Source organism: Pipistrellus hanaki, assembly GCF_964339955.1.
Source record: "Pipistrellus hanaki genome assembly, chromosome: 11".
NCBI lineage: Eukaryota > Metazoa > Chordata > Mammalia > Chiroptera > Vespertilionidae > Pipistrellus > Pipistrellus hanaki.
The window spans coordinates 39,045,284-39,062,906 of record NC_140513.1 but is presented as its reverse complement, the minus strand read 5'-3'; the positions used below and the strand labels follow the sequence as shown (position 1 = coordinate 39,062,906).

General features: G+C 42.3%; 1 protein-coding gene across 2 annotated transcripts in view; it reads left to right on the top strand.

The window, feature by feature from the left end:
* The window catches only part of MAMDC2 (MAM domain containing 2), a 128,158-nt gene that overhangs the window by 49,997 nt on the left and 60,538 nt on the right, over positions 1–17,623 (top strand). For both annotated transcript variants that reach the window (XR_014796383.1, XM_084899516.1), the window contains exons 3-4: positions 13,921–14,192; positions 15,658–15,733. Coding sequence is in view for 1 of the 2 variants with exons in the window: in XM_084899516.1 (XP_084755642.1) it covers positions 13,921–14,192; positions 15,658–15,733 (348 nt within the window). In the remaining variant the exon portion in view is untranslated. The remainder of the gene's footprint in view (positions 1–13,920; positions 14,193–15,657; positions 15,734–17,623) is intronic.

The following is a 17,623-nucleotide window of genomic DNA, read 5'->3' as shown; positions in this document are numbered from 1 at the left end:
CCCTGGGCTGTGAGGAGGGACCAAGGGAGGTTGGCTGGCAGAGGGGAGGTTGGCTGTGGGAGTGCATTGACCACCAGGGGACAGCTCCTGCATTGAGCATCTGCCCCCTGGTTGCCAGTGTGCATCATAGTAACTAGTCGTTCCAGTCACTTGGGCTTTTATACTATATATAGATGTAGAATACCCCACCAGGTGGCATGTAGATGTGAAGGGTGACCCACCAATCCAGTGTGCCCAGGAAGAATCTGTGCCCTTTTATGCTTAAAACCTAGTGAGAAACACTTCACAAATCCTGTCTGGACAAAGCAGCATCTTAGCAGGACCACCCGTGTACAGCTGTCTAGGTTTTGCACTGCACAACTGTGTTTAGTAGCTCTATTAAGCTAAGACCTTAATGAAGTGCAGGAGTGGAGGAGCTAGGTACGAAGGCAGGAGGTCACGGGGGGACATAGGAAGAAAAGGAGATGTCAGAGTATCCTAGGTCAGAGAAATAGCATGTGAGAAGGCCTGGACGCAAGAGAGGGTGATGTGCCATAGATTAGAGGAACTAAAATTCTGTGGCTGCTGATTAGACTTTGAAAAGGGTGTGGTGGTTACAAATAAGAGCCAGAACAACACAGACTCCTATTTTGAGGACAGTGGAGATCCCTTTAGTGGGGACCTCAAGTGTTTTAGGGTGGAAGTAATAGGGTCAGTTTGGCATGGTAGAACAAACACTCTGGGTACAGTGTGGAGATCAGATTAGAGTGGGGCAAGACTAAGGTGGAAAGACCTATTGTGAGACTATTACAGTAATCATGACAAAAGATGGCATTCTAAACTGGAGCAGTGGGGGGCTCTTGGTGGAATGGATGGCTTTGAAAGAAATTTAGGACATTGAGGTATCAAGGTTGATAGAATTTTGGAGAAGGAGGGACTGATGAAGTTATTGAGATTCCCTGAGTGGTCAGTAGACAGTCAGGGTCCCATTCACTCAGATTGGAACACAGAGGACGAGCAGGATCTGGGAACAGAGAATGAGTTTAAGTGTCTACGGCATGCCCAAGTGAAGATGCCCAACAGGAAGTTAGATGCATGGGTCTGCAGGTTAATAGGGCATCAGGCCTGTGATTCAGACGTGGGTCTCACCTATATAAAAATGAGGCTGGAGGTCATAGACCCCCTAAGTGAGTCTGAACTAGAAAATAATGAATAGTGGTGGTTGAAACTGGGGTTTGTTTTTTCTCTTTCGTAATGAAAAGTGCAGACATGGAAATCCAGATTGGCCAGAAGACTTCACGACACAGGCAGGAACCCCGGTCTGTCAGTGTTTCTGCCGTGCCCACAGGGATGCTTCCAATCCTTACCATCACCTGCTGGGGTGACCAGCTGCATCAGCTTGCTGAGGCTGAGATGTTTCCCGGAACATGGGGTTTTCCATTTAAAACCAAAACATCCCAGGCTAACGGGGATGAGTTGCTTACCTTGTCACCTCCTGGTTTTAAGATACAACTCTAGCCCATTATGTCCACACCTCAGATGGGAAGAAAGAGGAAGGGAAGGGATCCAAATGGGCATGCCCACTGAGGCAGGCATCTTTAAAGAGCTTTCTTAGAAGCCACATCAACAACTTTCTCTTACATCTCTGTCTGGACATTAGCCGTTGACCACCTCTACATGAAAGGGTGGCATGACAATGGGAGTATCTTTGCTGAGTACATCACCAGCCCCAATCAAATGATGGGGTGGGAAGAGCAAGAGAGAATGGATATTGGGTAGGCATTTAGCAGTTCTGCCCCAGGGAGGAAGACTGATCAGAATAGAGAAACCAGACCCAGACCCAGTGAAATACAAACACCAAAGAGACAAAGTAAAAAATTTCACAGAGAAGACTGACAAGCAGCAGGTGGAAGGTTGGAGCAAAATCATGAGAGTGGGCCCAGCCAGTGTGGCTTGGTGGCTGAGTGTCGACCTATGAACCAGGAGGTCATAGTTCGATTCCCGATCAGGGCAATGCCCAGGATGCAGGCTCAAACCCCAGTGCAGGGAGTGCAGGAGGCAGCTGATCAATGATTCTCAATGATAGATGTTTCTATCTCTCTCTCTCCCTTTCTCTTCCTCTCTGAAATCAGTAAAAATTAAAAATTAAAATAAATCCATGAGAGTTGGTGATCAAGGTGCCCAGAGGAAGAGCTAATTTTAAGATCAAGGGGTGGGTGGATGGGAAGAGATCAACCAAAGAACTTGTATGAATATGTATAACCTTTGGACACAGACAGTAAGGTGGTGAAGGGCTGGGGCAGGGTGGGAGGGACCAGGGTTAGAAGAGGTCAACAGGAGAAAAAGGGGGACATATGAAATACTTTCAACAATAAAGACTTTTTTTAAAAAGATCAAGGGGAAGTCAGAGAGGTTAGTGTTGTTCCCGTGTGATTTTATACTTAAGGGCCACCTCTAAAGTGGAAAGTGCCACAAACTTCCTGTGAAAATTTCCCTCATTTTCCAAAGGCCAATATCTCAGATGTGGGAGAAGGTGCCGAGTCAATTAGAGCAGTGTTCGCCAACCTTTTGGACCTCACAAACCACCAGTGGTCCCCAGACCACCGGTTGGCAACCACTGAATTAGAGGAAGGAGTTGGACCTTATCTGCCTGCATGGCCTTCTCCCAGGACCAGGACAGTGCTAGTCAATGGTAACACTGTTCAGTGAATCTGCTCTGGGCCCCACAATTTTCTCCAACTTTAGTCTGAAGTGACACTAGAGGAAAAAAACCTCCTCTGGCGCCATTGAACATCATGGTTCCTTTCCGCCCTGACATGTTTCTATGGAAGTTCTCCAGTCACAGGCAAAGCTCTAGCTCCATTGGTGAGAGGAGCAGTGTCTTACCTATAAATGGATACAAGGACAACTGAACAATTGGTTCCCACCTGTGCGCTGGGTTGGCACTAAAGCTCCCATGTGGCCTTTTTATGCTGCTCTTTGGAGGCAGGCTTTCCTTCTTTCCTTAAGCAAAGCTGCATTTGAAATTCTCCTCCAAACTAGACCCTCTTTGCTAAACTAGGGAATGTTTCTTTCTGGGAGGGGTTTCTTATCACTTGGGACAAAGGCAGGACTACAAATGCAGCACTTCTCAATTAGAGATCATTTTGCCATCACATATTTCAGAAGTGGGCCTTGACTATAAAGCACTGCAAATTAACTATCCTCGGTACATTGATTTCTGAGAGATTTAGATTTAAGCTCATCTCTTAAATCGCATCACCTCCTTAGTCAGGGATGTTACCATGAGTCAAGACTTTCATGCAATTTGATTGCATGGGAATGAGAAATGAGAAATTTCTTGAACTTGTTACTGAGGGCTTCATATGCAAGGAAAAGGAAGAAAAGCCATTTCTATCAAAAACATTTATTGAAAAGAGATGTGTCTTGAAGACCCCTTTCTAATCCAGCAGGGAGACTGGGAGGCTGGTGGGTATGTTGAATAGCACGAAGCCTCCTGTTGCTTGTCAACTAGAGGTCCACATCCAGGATAGAAATGGATCACTCAGTGCCTCTGCTCAGTGCACATGAGTAAATATTTATGAAGGCCCTGGGCTGAAACTCTGGGCTGTGACTTGCACATTAGGCTGATACTCATGCATGTCTGTGCTGCCACTATTGCCCTCATGCTGAGTGGCTCCATAACCCTTCAACTCCACAATGCCCTACTCTCCAGAAGTATCTATAGGGGACAATGTCTGGGATATTCTGAGCTCAAGACTGGGGATTGAGAGCTGGGGGAGGGGCGGTGATCTCTGTCCACCGTAACTAACCAAAGTAAAGGTGTTATTCTATATCGACTGATTCTAACAATTTATTAACATCCTTTTGGAGGTTAGAGATACTTCTGCTCTAGATCAGTCATAAGGCATTTCCCAATGTTAGAAAACTTGATATGTTTAAAAACCTTTCAGATTGGAGGCAATGCAGTAGAAAAGTTAATCTGGTTCCTGTATTATCAACAGGAAAGGTAACTGTAGAACAGCCTACAAGAACGAGCTTTCATATAGGAACTTGTAGCTCATCAGCTTCCCAGTATAAGGTGAAAGAAGACAACTTTGTTTTCCTGCTATAGGAAGGTAAATACAATTATGAAATGGTAAATTAAGATGCATACAAGGAAATATTTGGAAGTAGCATGGTACAGGGGAAATGCATGGACTTGGAACTACATCTTGTTAAGTAGCTGTGACATTGAATTACTGAATTAACCTTCATGAGTCTCTGTTTCTTCCCTTATAACATGATAATTCCCACATGATAGGATCATTTGTCAGTTTTAAGAGGGGAGAATACATGTCAAAAATTCAGTGCCTGTAGCACAATGAATGTTTATTCCCTTTGAATCTTTGTTTCTTAACAGATGATTTTAGATGAATTCTTAAAGTCTTTGTTGTTTTCATATGATTAAAATTATATTCATATAGAGATTTATTAATAAACTCAGAGGATAATGGTGAAGTTGGAAACTTCAAACAGAAGTTGAGAATACTTTAAGCATGTCATAGAAATTTCAGAACAAAATATTCTTCTGCCAGAGGTAATCAATACATTTATAAACAATCGAGAGTCTTATTGATTGAGAAAATAAAATCAAGTCTTTTCATTCCCAAATGTTTAATACTGTTTTTGGCACATCAGGAATGCTACATCATTTATTCTCTAATAACTCAATCAACTGTTTTTGAGAATCTTTATGCCTATTGCATTTCTACACACATTTAGAAATTTGACATTTTAATTTTGGAAAGTCTTTGATGTGCAAAGAAAGCATGATTTCTTCAAAACATAAGCTGATGGCTTATACATAATTGAGGATGCAGCTCCATGGAGACATCCTCTGGTTCTTTGCAAGAAAACCTTTATAAACATTTGCTAGATGCTTCGCATACATTATTGTGCAGGATGATTTAATCATATGATTGATCCAAGATATGACTGTCATAGCTGAGAATACAGTTGGACAATGGGATGGAACAGCCTAGAAGGCACATGGACTGAGAGAAAGATGTGCCCATAGCAGTAAAGACACACTCAAGAGAACGGATCTCTTATTCAGGGGGCAGAAGTTGGCGTCAGAAGGGCAGGGCAAAGGGCAACAAGTACAAGTAGCAGCTAGTATCGAGGAGGTTCAGTATGAATGAGATGATGAGATTAGCTAACCATCAGCAAGAGCATGTTGATGGGATAGATGGAAAAATAAGAGCCAACATTTTAATTCTGTTTTGTTTTAAATATATTTTTATTGATTTTTAGAGAGGAAGGGAGAAGGAAAGAGGAATGGAAACAACAATGATAAGAAAGAAGCATTGGCTGAAGCCGGTTTCGCTCAGTGGTAGAGCATCAGTCTGCGGATTGAAGGGTCCCAGGTTCGATTCCGGTCAAGGGCATGTGCCTTGGTTGCGGCACATCCCCAGTGGGATGTGTGCAAGAGGCAGCTGGTCGATGTTTCTCTCTCATCGACGTTTCTGGCTCTCTTATCTCTCTCCCTTCCTCTCTGTAAGAAAAATCAATAAAATATATATTTTTTTTAAAAAAAAGAAAGAAGAATTGATTGGCTGCCTCCTGCACACACACACACACACACACACACACACACACACACACACAGTGGGGACCAAGCCTTTAACCTGGGCATGTGCCCTTTACCAAAATCGAACCTGGGACCCTTCAGTGTGCAGGCCCACACCCTATCCACTAAGCCAAACAAGCTACAGCCATAAAGATTATTTTTACTGAATTATATTCTAACACTTGGATAAGAGCCAACATTTATTAAGAGCTTACCCTGTGCCCTTGGGTACTGTGCAAAGTGCTCTTCTTACATGTTCTTACATGTTCTTTTTAAAAACTCTGCAACATGAGTATTTAGCATCCCCATCTTACCAATGAAGAACCTCAGATAGTGTAAGTAACTTGCCCAAAGTGATATGATTTGTAAATGCAAATGGTGTGACTGGAATTGGAACCAATATTTGGCTGACATAATACACACACTTTTAACTATTCTACTGCCCTGCTTCCACAGGCAGGACCCAATCCCAACACACAGGCAGGAGGCATTCAGAAAATCTGGTGAGAAGACCCTCATCTGAGTTCAGGGGATGAACTTCACCCTGGGAAGGAAGCTGACTTACCTCCCCTGCCCCGCCCCCCAAAGCAGTGTCATTGTCTTAGACAGGTGAGGCTCTAAAAGCTAAACAAAATAGAGACCTAGGCAACGTTATTAGACCTTGGTTATGAGGTTTCAGCTGGAATCACACCAAGGATAAAAATGCTGAATTCCACTTTAGATGATGATTAATCCTGGGTGAGAGCCAGGGGCTTAGCTGTGAAGAAGTGAACCACTGAGGAGGGGCAGCAAGGAGGAACCCAGTCCTAACAAGGATAGAGGTGTAGATTTCAACACCACAGGATCAGTTAAGAAATGACTGAAGACTGTTCTCACATCAGCATTGAAAATGTGCTGCTGATCTGCTACCTGAGCAAATAACAGCTCTGAACCCTATTAGAGAAAGAGGAAGGCAATATAAATTCCTTACTGTCTCTGGGACAGCTAAAGGAGTCCTCTGCCTGATGATGAGAAACAATTAACATTACCATAACAAAACATTTATGTATATACTAGAGGCCCTATGCATGAAATTTGTGCAAGGGGCTCAGACCTCGTAGCCGCAGCAGCTGCCTCTGTCCTTGCAGCCCCAGCTTTGTCTGGAAGGTCATTTGGCTCTCTGGTCTAATTAGCATACTACCCTTTTATTATTATAGATATATCTTCATTTTAATGGGTTCTCACAATAATCCCATGTATATGAAGTCATAGCTCACTTGAGCTTTACCTTCTAAAGCCAGCACAAAAGGATACCATCAAAATTGCCATTGAAAGCTCTTAATTACACACTGTACAGCCAGTGGGCTGCAAGTTTGACATGCTTGCAGGGTACAGTATACAGAATTTTCTACATATTATACCATTTCTATGTGCAACACAGCCAATTTTATTCTTTATGTTGAAATATATAAAATAGATTTCATTTAGTGGCTACTTATATGAAAATTGTTTCATGTATGTATTGTAGTAGTCAGATTGTTTTCAGTTGGTTTGTTTTTTACATTGAGTGACTTCCTAAATACTGAATCTTTCCTAATAACAGACAAACATGTAAATTGACAGTACCTCTGCTATGCTCACAGCCAATCAGAATGAGTATGCAAATTAACCCAACAAAAATGGCAGACGTCCCAGCTCCCGGGGCAGGCCAGGAGCGGGACTTGCTGGCTCTGGGGCAGCTGGGAGTGAAGCCACAAGAAGGAAGACCTATTCTTGCACAGATATTGTGCAACAGATCTCTAGTGTATATATGACTCCACTGTTTTATTATTATTTTGCAGGTAAGGAAATTGATCATACTGTTAGCCTATGCATGATGAAGTTTTTAAAATATATTTTTATTGAGTTGAGAGAGAAAGAGAGACAGAGAAAGAGAGGGAGAGAGAGAGAGAGAGAGAGAGAGAGAGAGAGAAATATCAATCATCTGCCTCTTATGGGCCCCCTACTGGATGAAGCCTGCAACCTGGGCCTGTGCCCTGATGGAATCTAACCACTGACTCTTGGTGCATAGGACGTCACTCAAACAATCGAGCCATTCCAGCAGGGCTGGCATGATTATATTTTGCAAATCCTGAATGGGGCCCACTCCCCCACACAGTGAACCCACACAACCATCACACCTAAAGGACAGTACATTCTGTAGCAAATAGAATTGCAGGGATGTCAAGAAGTCCCCCACGACTCACGCCCTTACCACACTGCCACAGTGACGGCCTGGGATTTAGACCTGTCGCACTGTGCCTTGGCTACTGAAAGCCACTGATATATGGAGCTCTAGCTGTGCACATGTGTCCAGCAATTAAGTGTGACCTCAAAAACTCACTTCTTTATGGCTGCCTCCATTAAACAGAAAAGCCTTGTCTGTTATTGTCCTCTGATGCCTGCATGTGACTAGCAGACATGTTCAGACCCTGAGGCACCTGGAGCCTGACCTTTTGGCAGGGTGGTTTAATTATTGGTTTTGATTGCCAACTTACTTAAAAATATATCTGTTTGGAAGTTTATGGCTCTTTTCTGAACCCTTTAGAAAGATTTTATCTTCTCCAATAAATGTCTCTTAAATCAGTTCAAATTGCTTAAGCAGCGGTATCTGGAGAAGATTCTGTCCTCCCCCTGTCATCATGTCTCCAACTCTGTTCCTCGTAAATCTCCCCAGACCCTTGGGCTGATGTGTCATAGAGAACAACCCATTCCACGTGTGATCTCTGCTATCCTTTGCCTTTATTTGTTTGTGTCTGCTTTAACATCTCTGAACCATTGTTTGCTGTTCTTACTGGTTTAAAAATATGTGGAAAGTGAGTGGTGTCAGCAGGAATGGTGGGTTAAACACTCCAGAAAATTCTGTCCCTATAAAAGCAATGAAAATACTGCCAACAGTTGTCAAAATCAGCTTTTTAAGAACTTGAAATTAACCAAAGACTCACAACATTTGGGAGCATTTACTCAAGAAAAAGACGGAATGCATTAAGAACAGTGAGCTTTGTGTTATTTTAACTTATCCTGTTCGCATCCTGATCTTTAAATTCATGTGGAAATTAAAAGGACCCAGATAATGTAAACAGTCTTGAAAAAAGACTATGATGTGGGAGAGCTCACATTTTCCAGTTTAAAAACTTACTAGAAGGCTATGGTAAGTAAGACGTGTAATACTGATGTAAAAACAGACCTGGAACTGTGAAATAGAATTGAGAATTAAAAAGTAAACTCTTAAATCTGTGCTCAATTGGTTTTAATCAAGGGTACCAAGAGAATTTAATGGACAAAATTTAACTCAAAACCTAAATGTAAGAGCTAAAACTATAAAACTAGTAGAAGAAAACATAGACATAAACCATCATGACCTTAAATTACAATAGATAATGGTTTCTTAGCTATTACACCAATAGACAATTGGACTTCATCAAATTTAAAAACTTCTCTAATTTAGAGGACACACCATCAAGAAAGTGACAAGACAACCAACAGAATGGGAACAAAAATAACTGCAAATCATGTATCTGTTAAGAATACATAGAATTTCTTATAACTCAAAAAGAGAAATAACCCAATTTTAAAATGCGCAATAGACTTATACATTTCTTCAAAGAAGATGACAAATGGCCAATAAGCACATGGAACAATGTCATACAGCATTAATCATTAAAGAAATACAATCAAAAGTACAATTAGATACCACTTCACATCTACTAGAATGGCTCTAATTTAAAAAAAAGATGGACAATAACAAGTGTCACTAAATGTGTAGAGTTATAGGAATTCTCATACATATGGACTAGTGGACATGTAAATGTGTTGCCACTTTAGAAAACAGTTTGGTGGCACCTCAAAAATGTAAATACAGAGTTACCGTATGATCTAACAGTTCAACTCTTAGACATATACTTAAGAGAATGGAAACTTATGCCTGCATAAAAAATGGTTATGGTAGAATTATTCATAATAGCCAAAAAGTGAAAGCATCCCAAATCTCCATCAACTGATGAGTGGATAAGTAAAAAATAAAATCTGTCATATCCATAAAATGGAATATTATTTAGCCTCAAAAAAGAATGAAATTCTGATACATGCTGCAACATGATGAACCTTGGGAGCAGTGTGTTAAGTGAAAGAAGCCAGTCACAAAAGGGCACATCTATATATATAAGAGCCTAAGCAACCGAGCGATCGAACAACTGGTCGACCAGTTGCTATGATGTGCACTGATCACCAGGGGACAGATCCTCAACACAGGAGCTTCCCCCTGATGGTCAGTGCACTCCCACAGCTGGAGCACCACTCAGTTGACTGACAGGCACCAGATGCGGGGCTCACGGCTGATGATTAGGACTGACTTAGTGTGAGCCCACAGCAGGTGCAGTGGGGCCAGAATGACCGGGAGCAGCAAGTAGAAGCAGCAGTTGGTCTGCCAATTTCAGCCGATCTCCATAGGCCACACTGAAGGACCCCAACGGTGCATGAATCCATGCATTGGGCCTCTAGTATTACATGATTCTATTCATATGAAATTTTCAGAAGAGACAAATCCATATAGACAGAAAGTACATTCGTGGTTTCCAGAGGCTAGAGGGAAGGAAAAAATAAGGAATGACTAATAATGGATGTGGGATTTCCTTTAGGGATGATGAAAAATTCTAGAAATAGATAATGGTAATAGTTGCACAACTTTGTGACTGTGTTAGAAACCTGAGTTGTACTAAAAGGGTGAATTTTATTATATGTAAATTATATCCAAGATTAACTTTCAGGTATCATCTCATTAGAATGGAATAAATTAAATATTTCACATACCAAGAAAACCTCATTAACTCACTCAGTGGTAAAATGATTCTTTAAAAAAATATATATTGTTGAAAGTATTACAGATGTCCCTTTTTACCCCACTAATCTCCTCCACCTCACCCCTGATCCATCCCCCTTTCACCTTCACTACACTATTGTCTGTGTCCATGGGTTATGCATATATTCATATAAGTTCTTTGGTTAATCACTCTCCGCTCCCCACTCTCATTCTCCCAACCCCCTTTCCCTCTGAAATTCATCAGTCTGCTCTACGCTTCTATGTCTCTGGATCTATTTTGTTCATCAGTTTATTTTGTTCCTTAGAGTCCACATATGAGTGAGAGCATGTGATACTTTATTTCTTTAAATGAAACAACTCCCCCAAAATGTTAATTGATTTGTTCTAGAATAGCAATTTTATTATTGACAGTCTGATAGCCATCCCGGATATCAATATCTCTCATTCTTTCTTCATTTTCTAAAACTTCTTTAAAACATACCATGTTCCTTCTGGTTCAATTCAGCTGTAATATGACTACAAAATATACTCTGACACGGAAGCTACAAGCAAGGGTAACAAAGAGTTTCAACTCAACTGCCAACTCAGATTGATTAGTTGAGTTTAGAGAGACCCTCAGGCTATGTCCAAACTGGGCAGAGAAGGAACTGTAGTGATTAATAAAATCTGTCCTGAGCTTGGCAGTAGCAGTAGAGGTTCGTACCACTTGGGCTAGTCATTTTATCTAGGAAAAAGTATTATTCTGCTGGTAGATGTAAAATCAGTTGGGTAGATAAATCTTTGGATGGATCATAATGCAGCTAGTAGGCACATTCACACAGCATGACCTAAAAATGAATTTGAGACCTCTAATTTACATGCAAAGTCCCAAAATTTGGAAATAGTCAACATTTATGGCTGAGATTCAAAAGCACTCAATAAATAGCATTAACTTTCTTCCTGTATAATATAAAGGTATTTTAAATAACACATTTTATACAGAGTTTGTTCTCAAAGGTTCTTAACATGAAAGCATTAGCATATCCTTATAATAAAATCTGATATAGTGAGAAAGAATGTCAAGAGAGATTTTTTTTTATGTCATTCACTGAAAATTCAAGATAGTCACCAGAAGATGGACTCTGTAAGCCTGCTATAGCACACATTAACTTGAGCATTGCCTCCTGGTAGAACTGTCTCCTCCTTCCTTTACTTGCAGTAGAAGCCTGCTCTTTCTTTGACAGGTAAGAGGTGTCTAGAAAAGAGTTTGGCAGCTCCTCAAAAACCTAAATACAGAGTTACCGTATGAGCTAACAATTCCACTCTTAGACATGTACCCATGAGTCCTGTTCCTCTGTCACATGTGGTAAAACAATGGTTCTCAAATTGTGGTCCCAGTATCTGCGGCACCTTCTCAGAAATGCAGTCTGTTAGAAATGCAGTTTCACCGCAGACCTGCACTCTAGCAGTGTGCCCAGCAATCTGTGTTTGTCCAGTGACTCTGGGCTCTAGCTTGAAAGCCACTGCTGTGAGTTGTTCCTTTCTAGAATGGGAAAAGGCAGAAGGGTAAGAGAACAAGATAAGTTGGGGATGTGGGCCTCATTTGGCAGCAAAGTTGGCATGTGATGTGAACCTCCAAGGACCTCTCCCATGTACCAACTCTATATATACTGAGTAAAGGTTTAAGATGCTCCAAGGATCTCCCCTAATCCTCATTCCTACCACACCCCATCACCAGACTGCTCAGAATCCCTTCTTTGGATGAAGTAGGGGAGTAGGAAAGGAGGATGGCACTTCTACATTCCCTCGTGTTAAAATGAAGCAGTATTATTCAAAAAAGGGTTGGCATCAACACCCTGTAGCTAATAAACCCGTGTGAAGACACAGAACAGTGCTTGGTTCCTAGTGACTGTTCACTGTATATAGGAGGTAATGGTGTTGGTGACGATTAGGGCAAGGGCCAAACTTCTCCACAGAGGGTGCCTGGGTTGGCATCTAGAAGTAGTTGCTATTTGCACCCAGTGGATCATTGTTATGTTAAGAAGACTGCCAGCTGGAGGTAGACCTTGATCTTGAAAACCTTCAGAGGCAAGTGAGGCTTCCTCAAGCCAATGCCCTCACTGTGCCCCAAATGTGAGGATGGTCATTAGCTGCTGGGCTGCTGGACTGTTGGTACTTGCCACAGAGACAAGGATCCTGGCTGGGATCGGCATTTGGGGCAACAAGCATTGTAGGAGGGACTGAAGAACATCAAGCGAAGCAATGAGACATTTCAGGAGCTTTGTAATAAGAGTTTAGTGTTATGAATCCCAAAGGGTGGAGTGGATGGTCACGTGACAGCAGGCAGCAGTGTAGATTCTGACCACCAAATGTGGAACCTCTGAGCAAGCTTGGGAGTCTGCAGGCCAGAAAGGCAGTGGGTCCCTGAAACCCACAGGCAGATCAGAGACTATAGGAAGCTGATGACCAGAGTTGGACTTGTAAGGTTCAAATTAGGGTTCTTGGTTCCAATCCTTTTTTTTTTTTTTTACCCCTCCCCCCCATGGAAATGCTGTTCAATGTCCTGGTATAGCCAGGAGAGCACCACTTGTCAATATTAGGAATATAGGGGGAGGAGGGAGGTGAGATGCAGAGAGGTAAGGGAAAGGGAAAGGGGGAGGAACAGGAAGAGGAAAAGGAAAGGAGAAGACAGAGAGAAGAGGAGACAGGGAAAAAGAAAAAAGGAGGGAGTGAGGAAGGAGGAGAAGAAAATAATGATTGCTAGTCCCAGCGTGCCCACTGCTTTCCTTGCCCTGTCCTACATGTTTTGCATGTGCTTCTCATTTGGTTATCAGAACTATGGCACTGGGTAATGGACGGGCCTAGAGACTCTTAAGGAGAGTCTTATTTCTAAAGAAAAATAGGTTACAATGAACTTTTTCTGCTCAGGCCCCAACACCTGAGCGAACCAAGTCCATTCAATCTACGAAAACAATGCACATTAAATGGAGATGAATCATTAGGAACGAGGGGAAGCTATGGAAGAAGAAGGCTGAGTTTTAAATGGTCTTGGGTATTTTCCTTACTCATGCTGTTGTTCTTTCTGATTATGAAGCCCCTTTGCTTGGTTTCTCAATCTCGTATGCATATGGGGACCAGGAAGATGAATGAAGTGTGTGAAGTGAGCCTGGTGTAGGATGATTACAGGAAAAGGACACTTGGCTTAAATATCAGGAGGTCATAGGGAGTAGCAGGAATTATGACAAAATGGAGCCCATGTGCCACACTCTGAAGAGGCAGCACCACTCAGCCCCAGCCTGTTGCTGTCACGTGCCATGTGTCAGTGGGCACAGTGTTGCTGGACCTTCTAATTTTCACAAGAAGGTAGAGATCTGTTGACCAGGCAGCATTCAGGGGGCTAATGAAATGCACCTGTAGGCTGTGTCTGTCCTCAGATAGGCCGGTCTGTAGTTGTGTATTTTCCTGAGTTGGCAGCAGAAGCTTGATCCCTCCCCTATGTTCCTTTCTCTTCCAGGCCATTACGTTTACGTGGACTCCTCCTTCGCCAAGCAGGGGGATAGAGCCCTGCTGCTAAGTTCTGACTTGCAGGCCGAGGAATGGAGCTGCCTCCGATTGGTCTACCAGATAGCCGCGTCTTCAGGGTCTCCCTCAGATCCCAGCCAGCTGAACCTCTACGTGAGATTTGAAGACGAAAGCTTTGATCGCTTGCTTTGGTCAGCTAATGAACCTTCGGACAGCTGGCTTATAGCCAGCCTGGACTTGCAAAACACTCCCAAGAAATTCAAGGCAGGTGGGATGGAGGAGGAAGGTGCAGGGCTTCTCCGTGGCTTCCTGCTATCCTGAGGTCTTCTGAAACTGCCGCCACTGAACTTAGTTTTCTTCTGTGTTCGTATGTGATGGTTTATAGGAGATGCATCAGAGGAGAATGGTAGAAATGAAAGTTAATGTTTTGCTTATTTCTTAAAGGAGCTTCTTTCTAGATTTCTATTTAAATGGGACTTCAGCACAAATCTAAATGAAGCTTGAACCGAGTTCTTTAACGAAAATTTGTCTTCTAATGGGCTTTAAGAGCGTATCCTCATTTCTTATTTTATTTCATTCTTCTAAGCTGGGTGTGGTATATGTTTATTTTTTTTTTCCTCCTAATGCTTTGTTTGCTATAAATTTTAAGCAAAGCATTAACCATCATAAAAGAAAAACTGAAAATACTATGAAAGAAGAAAACTACTTAAAGGACACGTTCTGATTCCTTCTTAAAAATGAAAGTTGTTCCATCAGAACAACTTGGAAAAAGGAAATAGGAAGAAAATGTAAGATAAAGTTGGATGTGCATTGAAGTAGGGAAGGAGGATGGGATCTTGATTCACTTGGCCATAAAGTGTTTTATTTGGTGAGAATATGTCATGGAAGATGCAAAGCAAGCTTCATGAAAATGCCCTCCATTTCTAATCCCCTTTTCAATGTCCTATCCCTCCACTTCTTCCAAGAGGTTTGAAATACGATGCGCTCCTCTACTCTCTGTCTGCTGGTGCCTCTCCATTGGGCAGTAGGGGGGTTGAGGGAAGGAGTCTTGACATTCTCAATTCCCTACATCCTCCTAACAGTATATCAGACCCTAAATCTACCAACATAATTGCAAAATATTGGCCAAAATCACCCAAGGAAAAGCAAATGTGAACCCATAACTGAGCTTAAAATCAGCCTCATAAATTATCATGCTTTATCTGTTCTTTGTGTGAAATTTTCAAGTTTTTCAGCAATAGAGAAACGATAAGTTCATTGATTTGAGCTTCCTCCATCTCATGCAGAGACCTCCCATCACTAAGCAGGTTGTGCTTCCTACCTCCTTCTCCAGGATCTTTTCTCCTCTGAAGACTCTCCTCTATTCCTGGTCATTCTCAGGATGGAGTTCTCCAGAGACTAAGCTCTCCTTTCCATCCACAGCCAGTGGTGTAACCACAAGTACTGGCGTGGGCTAACAGTGGGAGACAGCCAACTTTGAGATCTTATTGGACATCTTGCTCCCCTTATAGTTCTGGGTATATATGTACACACACACACACACACACACACACACACACACAGACTTTTAATAAAGTCCATCATGAAATTGGTATCCAATATCAATTAGCTAGACAAGCAATCTCATTTTGCCTTGAATTGCTGAAAGCTTTCGACTAATAGCTGAAATACTGAACCAAGGGAACATGGCATTTTGAAGTCTAACTCCCTTTCCCCCATATGTTTGCAGATCTTAATAGAAGGTGTGCTGGGCCTGGGAAGCATTGCACTCTTTGAAATCAAGATGACAACCGGCTACTGTATTGGTAAGTGCCTTTCATTTTCATTGTGTCAGAACATGGATCTTTTCTAAAACCCCCTCTTGCCAGAGGGAATTGGATCCATCCTAAAGGCACTGAATTATGCATAGTAGTTAAAATTCTTTGCCAGTTCACTAGAATGGTCTATTTTGTTTCTCTGTCTTTAGCATGGAACGGCTCATTAGCATTTGCATGGACTGGCTGGATTAATGAAAGACAAGCAGATGCAGCAAATGTAACCTGAGTTGCTGCCTTAACCTCAACATGTTCTAATGAAAATAATTTCCAGTTTGCTGAGAACTCAGCTTTTGTTGCATTTGCCAGAAAAGCAGGCATCATATTACCCCATTTCCTCACTTTCCTCAGTTGCTCTTCCTGCACCCCATTGCCAGTCTTTATAATCACAATTGTCCCTTTGATTCCACTTGAGCTGGGTTGGCTGGGTGCCTCTTATGTGCCAGTTCCGAGAGGGTGTAAAGAGAAGACATAGTCCATGTCCTGTAGTCGCCCACCTTCTACTCGCCTGCCCCCGAAGCTATTTCTACATTCGATAAGGACTGCTGGAGAAAGGCAAGCTGTGCTGCAGAGGTGCCGGGCGGAGGGGAGGAAATCTGAGAGGACTGAATTCAGTAGAGATGCATTTGAGCTGGATTTCAAGAAGTGGAACTTAGTCAAGTAAAGGTGCTGGATAGGAAGACTCCAGTAGGAGAAAGCACAGGGCCTGCTCGGGCAAAGGCAGGAAACAAAGTGGGGCGTTTGAAGCGAGAATCAGGACTGCTAAGGGAGTTTGTTACAGAAGAGTCTGGATCCAGGCTGTGGAGTTGGATTAATGAATTATGTGGTTGGGAGGTGCTGAATCTCGGTCTGCAGGGGAGGAGTCTCCAACTGTGGTTTGCAGATGATGACTCTGGCTGCCACATGGAAAATTGAGTAAGAAGCAAGGAAAATGCAGAAGAAGTAGGAAAACTCCTAAAAGTGGTTGTGACTTTATGGGGGTGGGGGGGTGCGCACAATGAGGGTCTCAAATTAAGGTTGACAATGAAATAGGAAAACTGGTAGATTTGAGCGGTTTTTCAGCACTGATAGTACTTGAGGTTGATTGGCTGTGGAGGGAAAGAGAAAGGAAACTTAAAACCCATTTTAAACACAAAAGAGCCTTTGCTAATTCTCTGAATCTTCTCTTTTGACTTTCCAATGATGATGCTAATGCAAGTAAAGAAAACAAACTGAGAATGTGACTGTTATCTGAAGACAGTGCGTTTATACCCAAACTCCCTTCTTGGACCTCCCTGTAGCTCTCATCTGGTGGTTGCGTGCATCTTAGACAGCCAGCTGGCTCCTCAGACACTCCTGGTGGAGCACCGCCTGCTGGCTCAGTCAACACACTGAGCCCCACAGCCTCTGTGTTATCACCTATAAAATGGGGATAAAATGCTTCTCTCAGGATTACTATGGGGACTAATGAGATCATGGATATGAAGGTGATTTGTGTTGCTGCTGGACACTCAAAAAAAATGTTCATTTATGTTCTTCAAGTCACTTGATGGCTTGGTCTTTGTTTAAAACACAAAAGGAGAGCCGATACTTTGATCTTGTTGAACTTATGCACACCCTCTCACCTCTCCTTTCTTTCTGTGCCCTCTCTTTGCTTCTCACAGTTCTTCATCTGGAAAATGATGTTAATAATAGTGTCTGCCTCATGGGGTTGTTTTGAGGATTCAATAAGTCAACTCTTATAAAGTGCTCAGAAGAATGCCAGGCACATTGAGGAATATTTTGCTTTTTATTTTACTCTGCATCAGTCTTTGGCACTGAATGTTGAGTATTGGTTAGCAGATGCTGCAGTGGAAATGTGGCTAATGAAAATCATAAAAAATTTTTGTGCTTGCATATGTA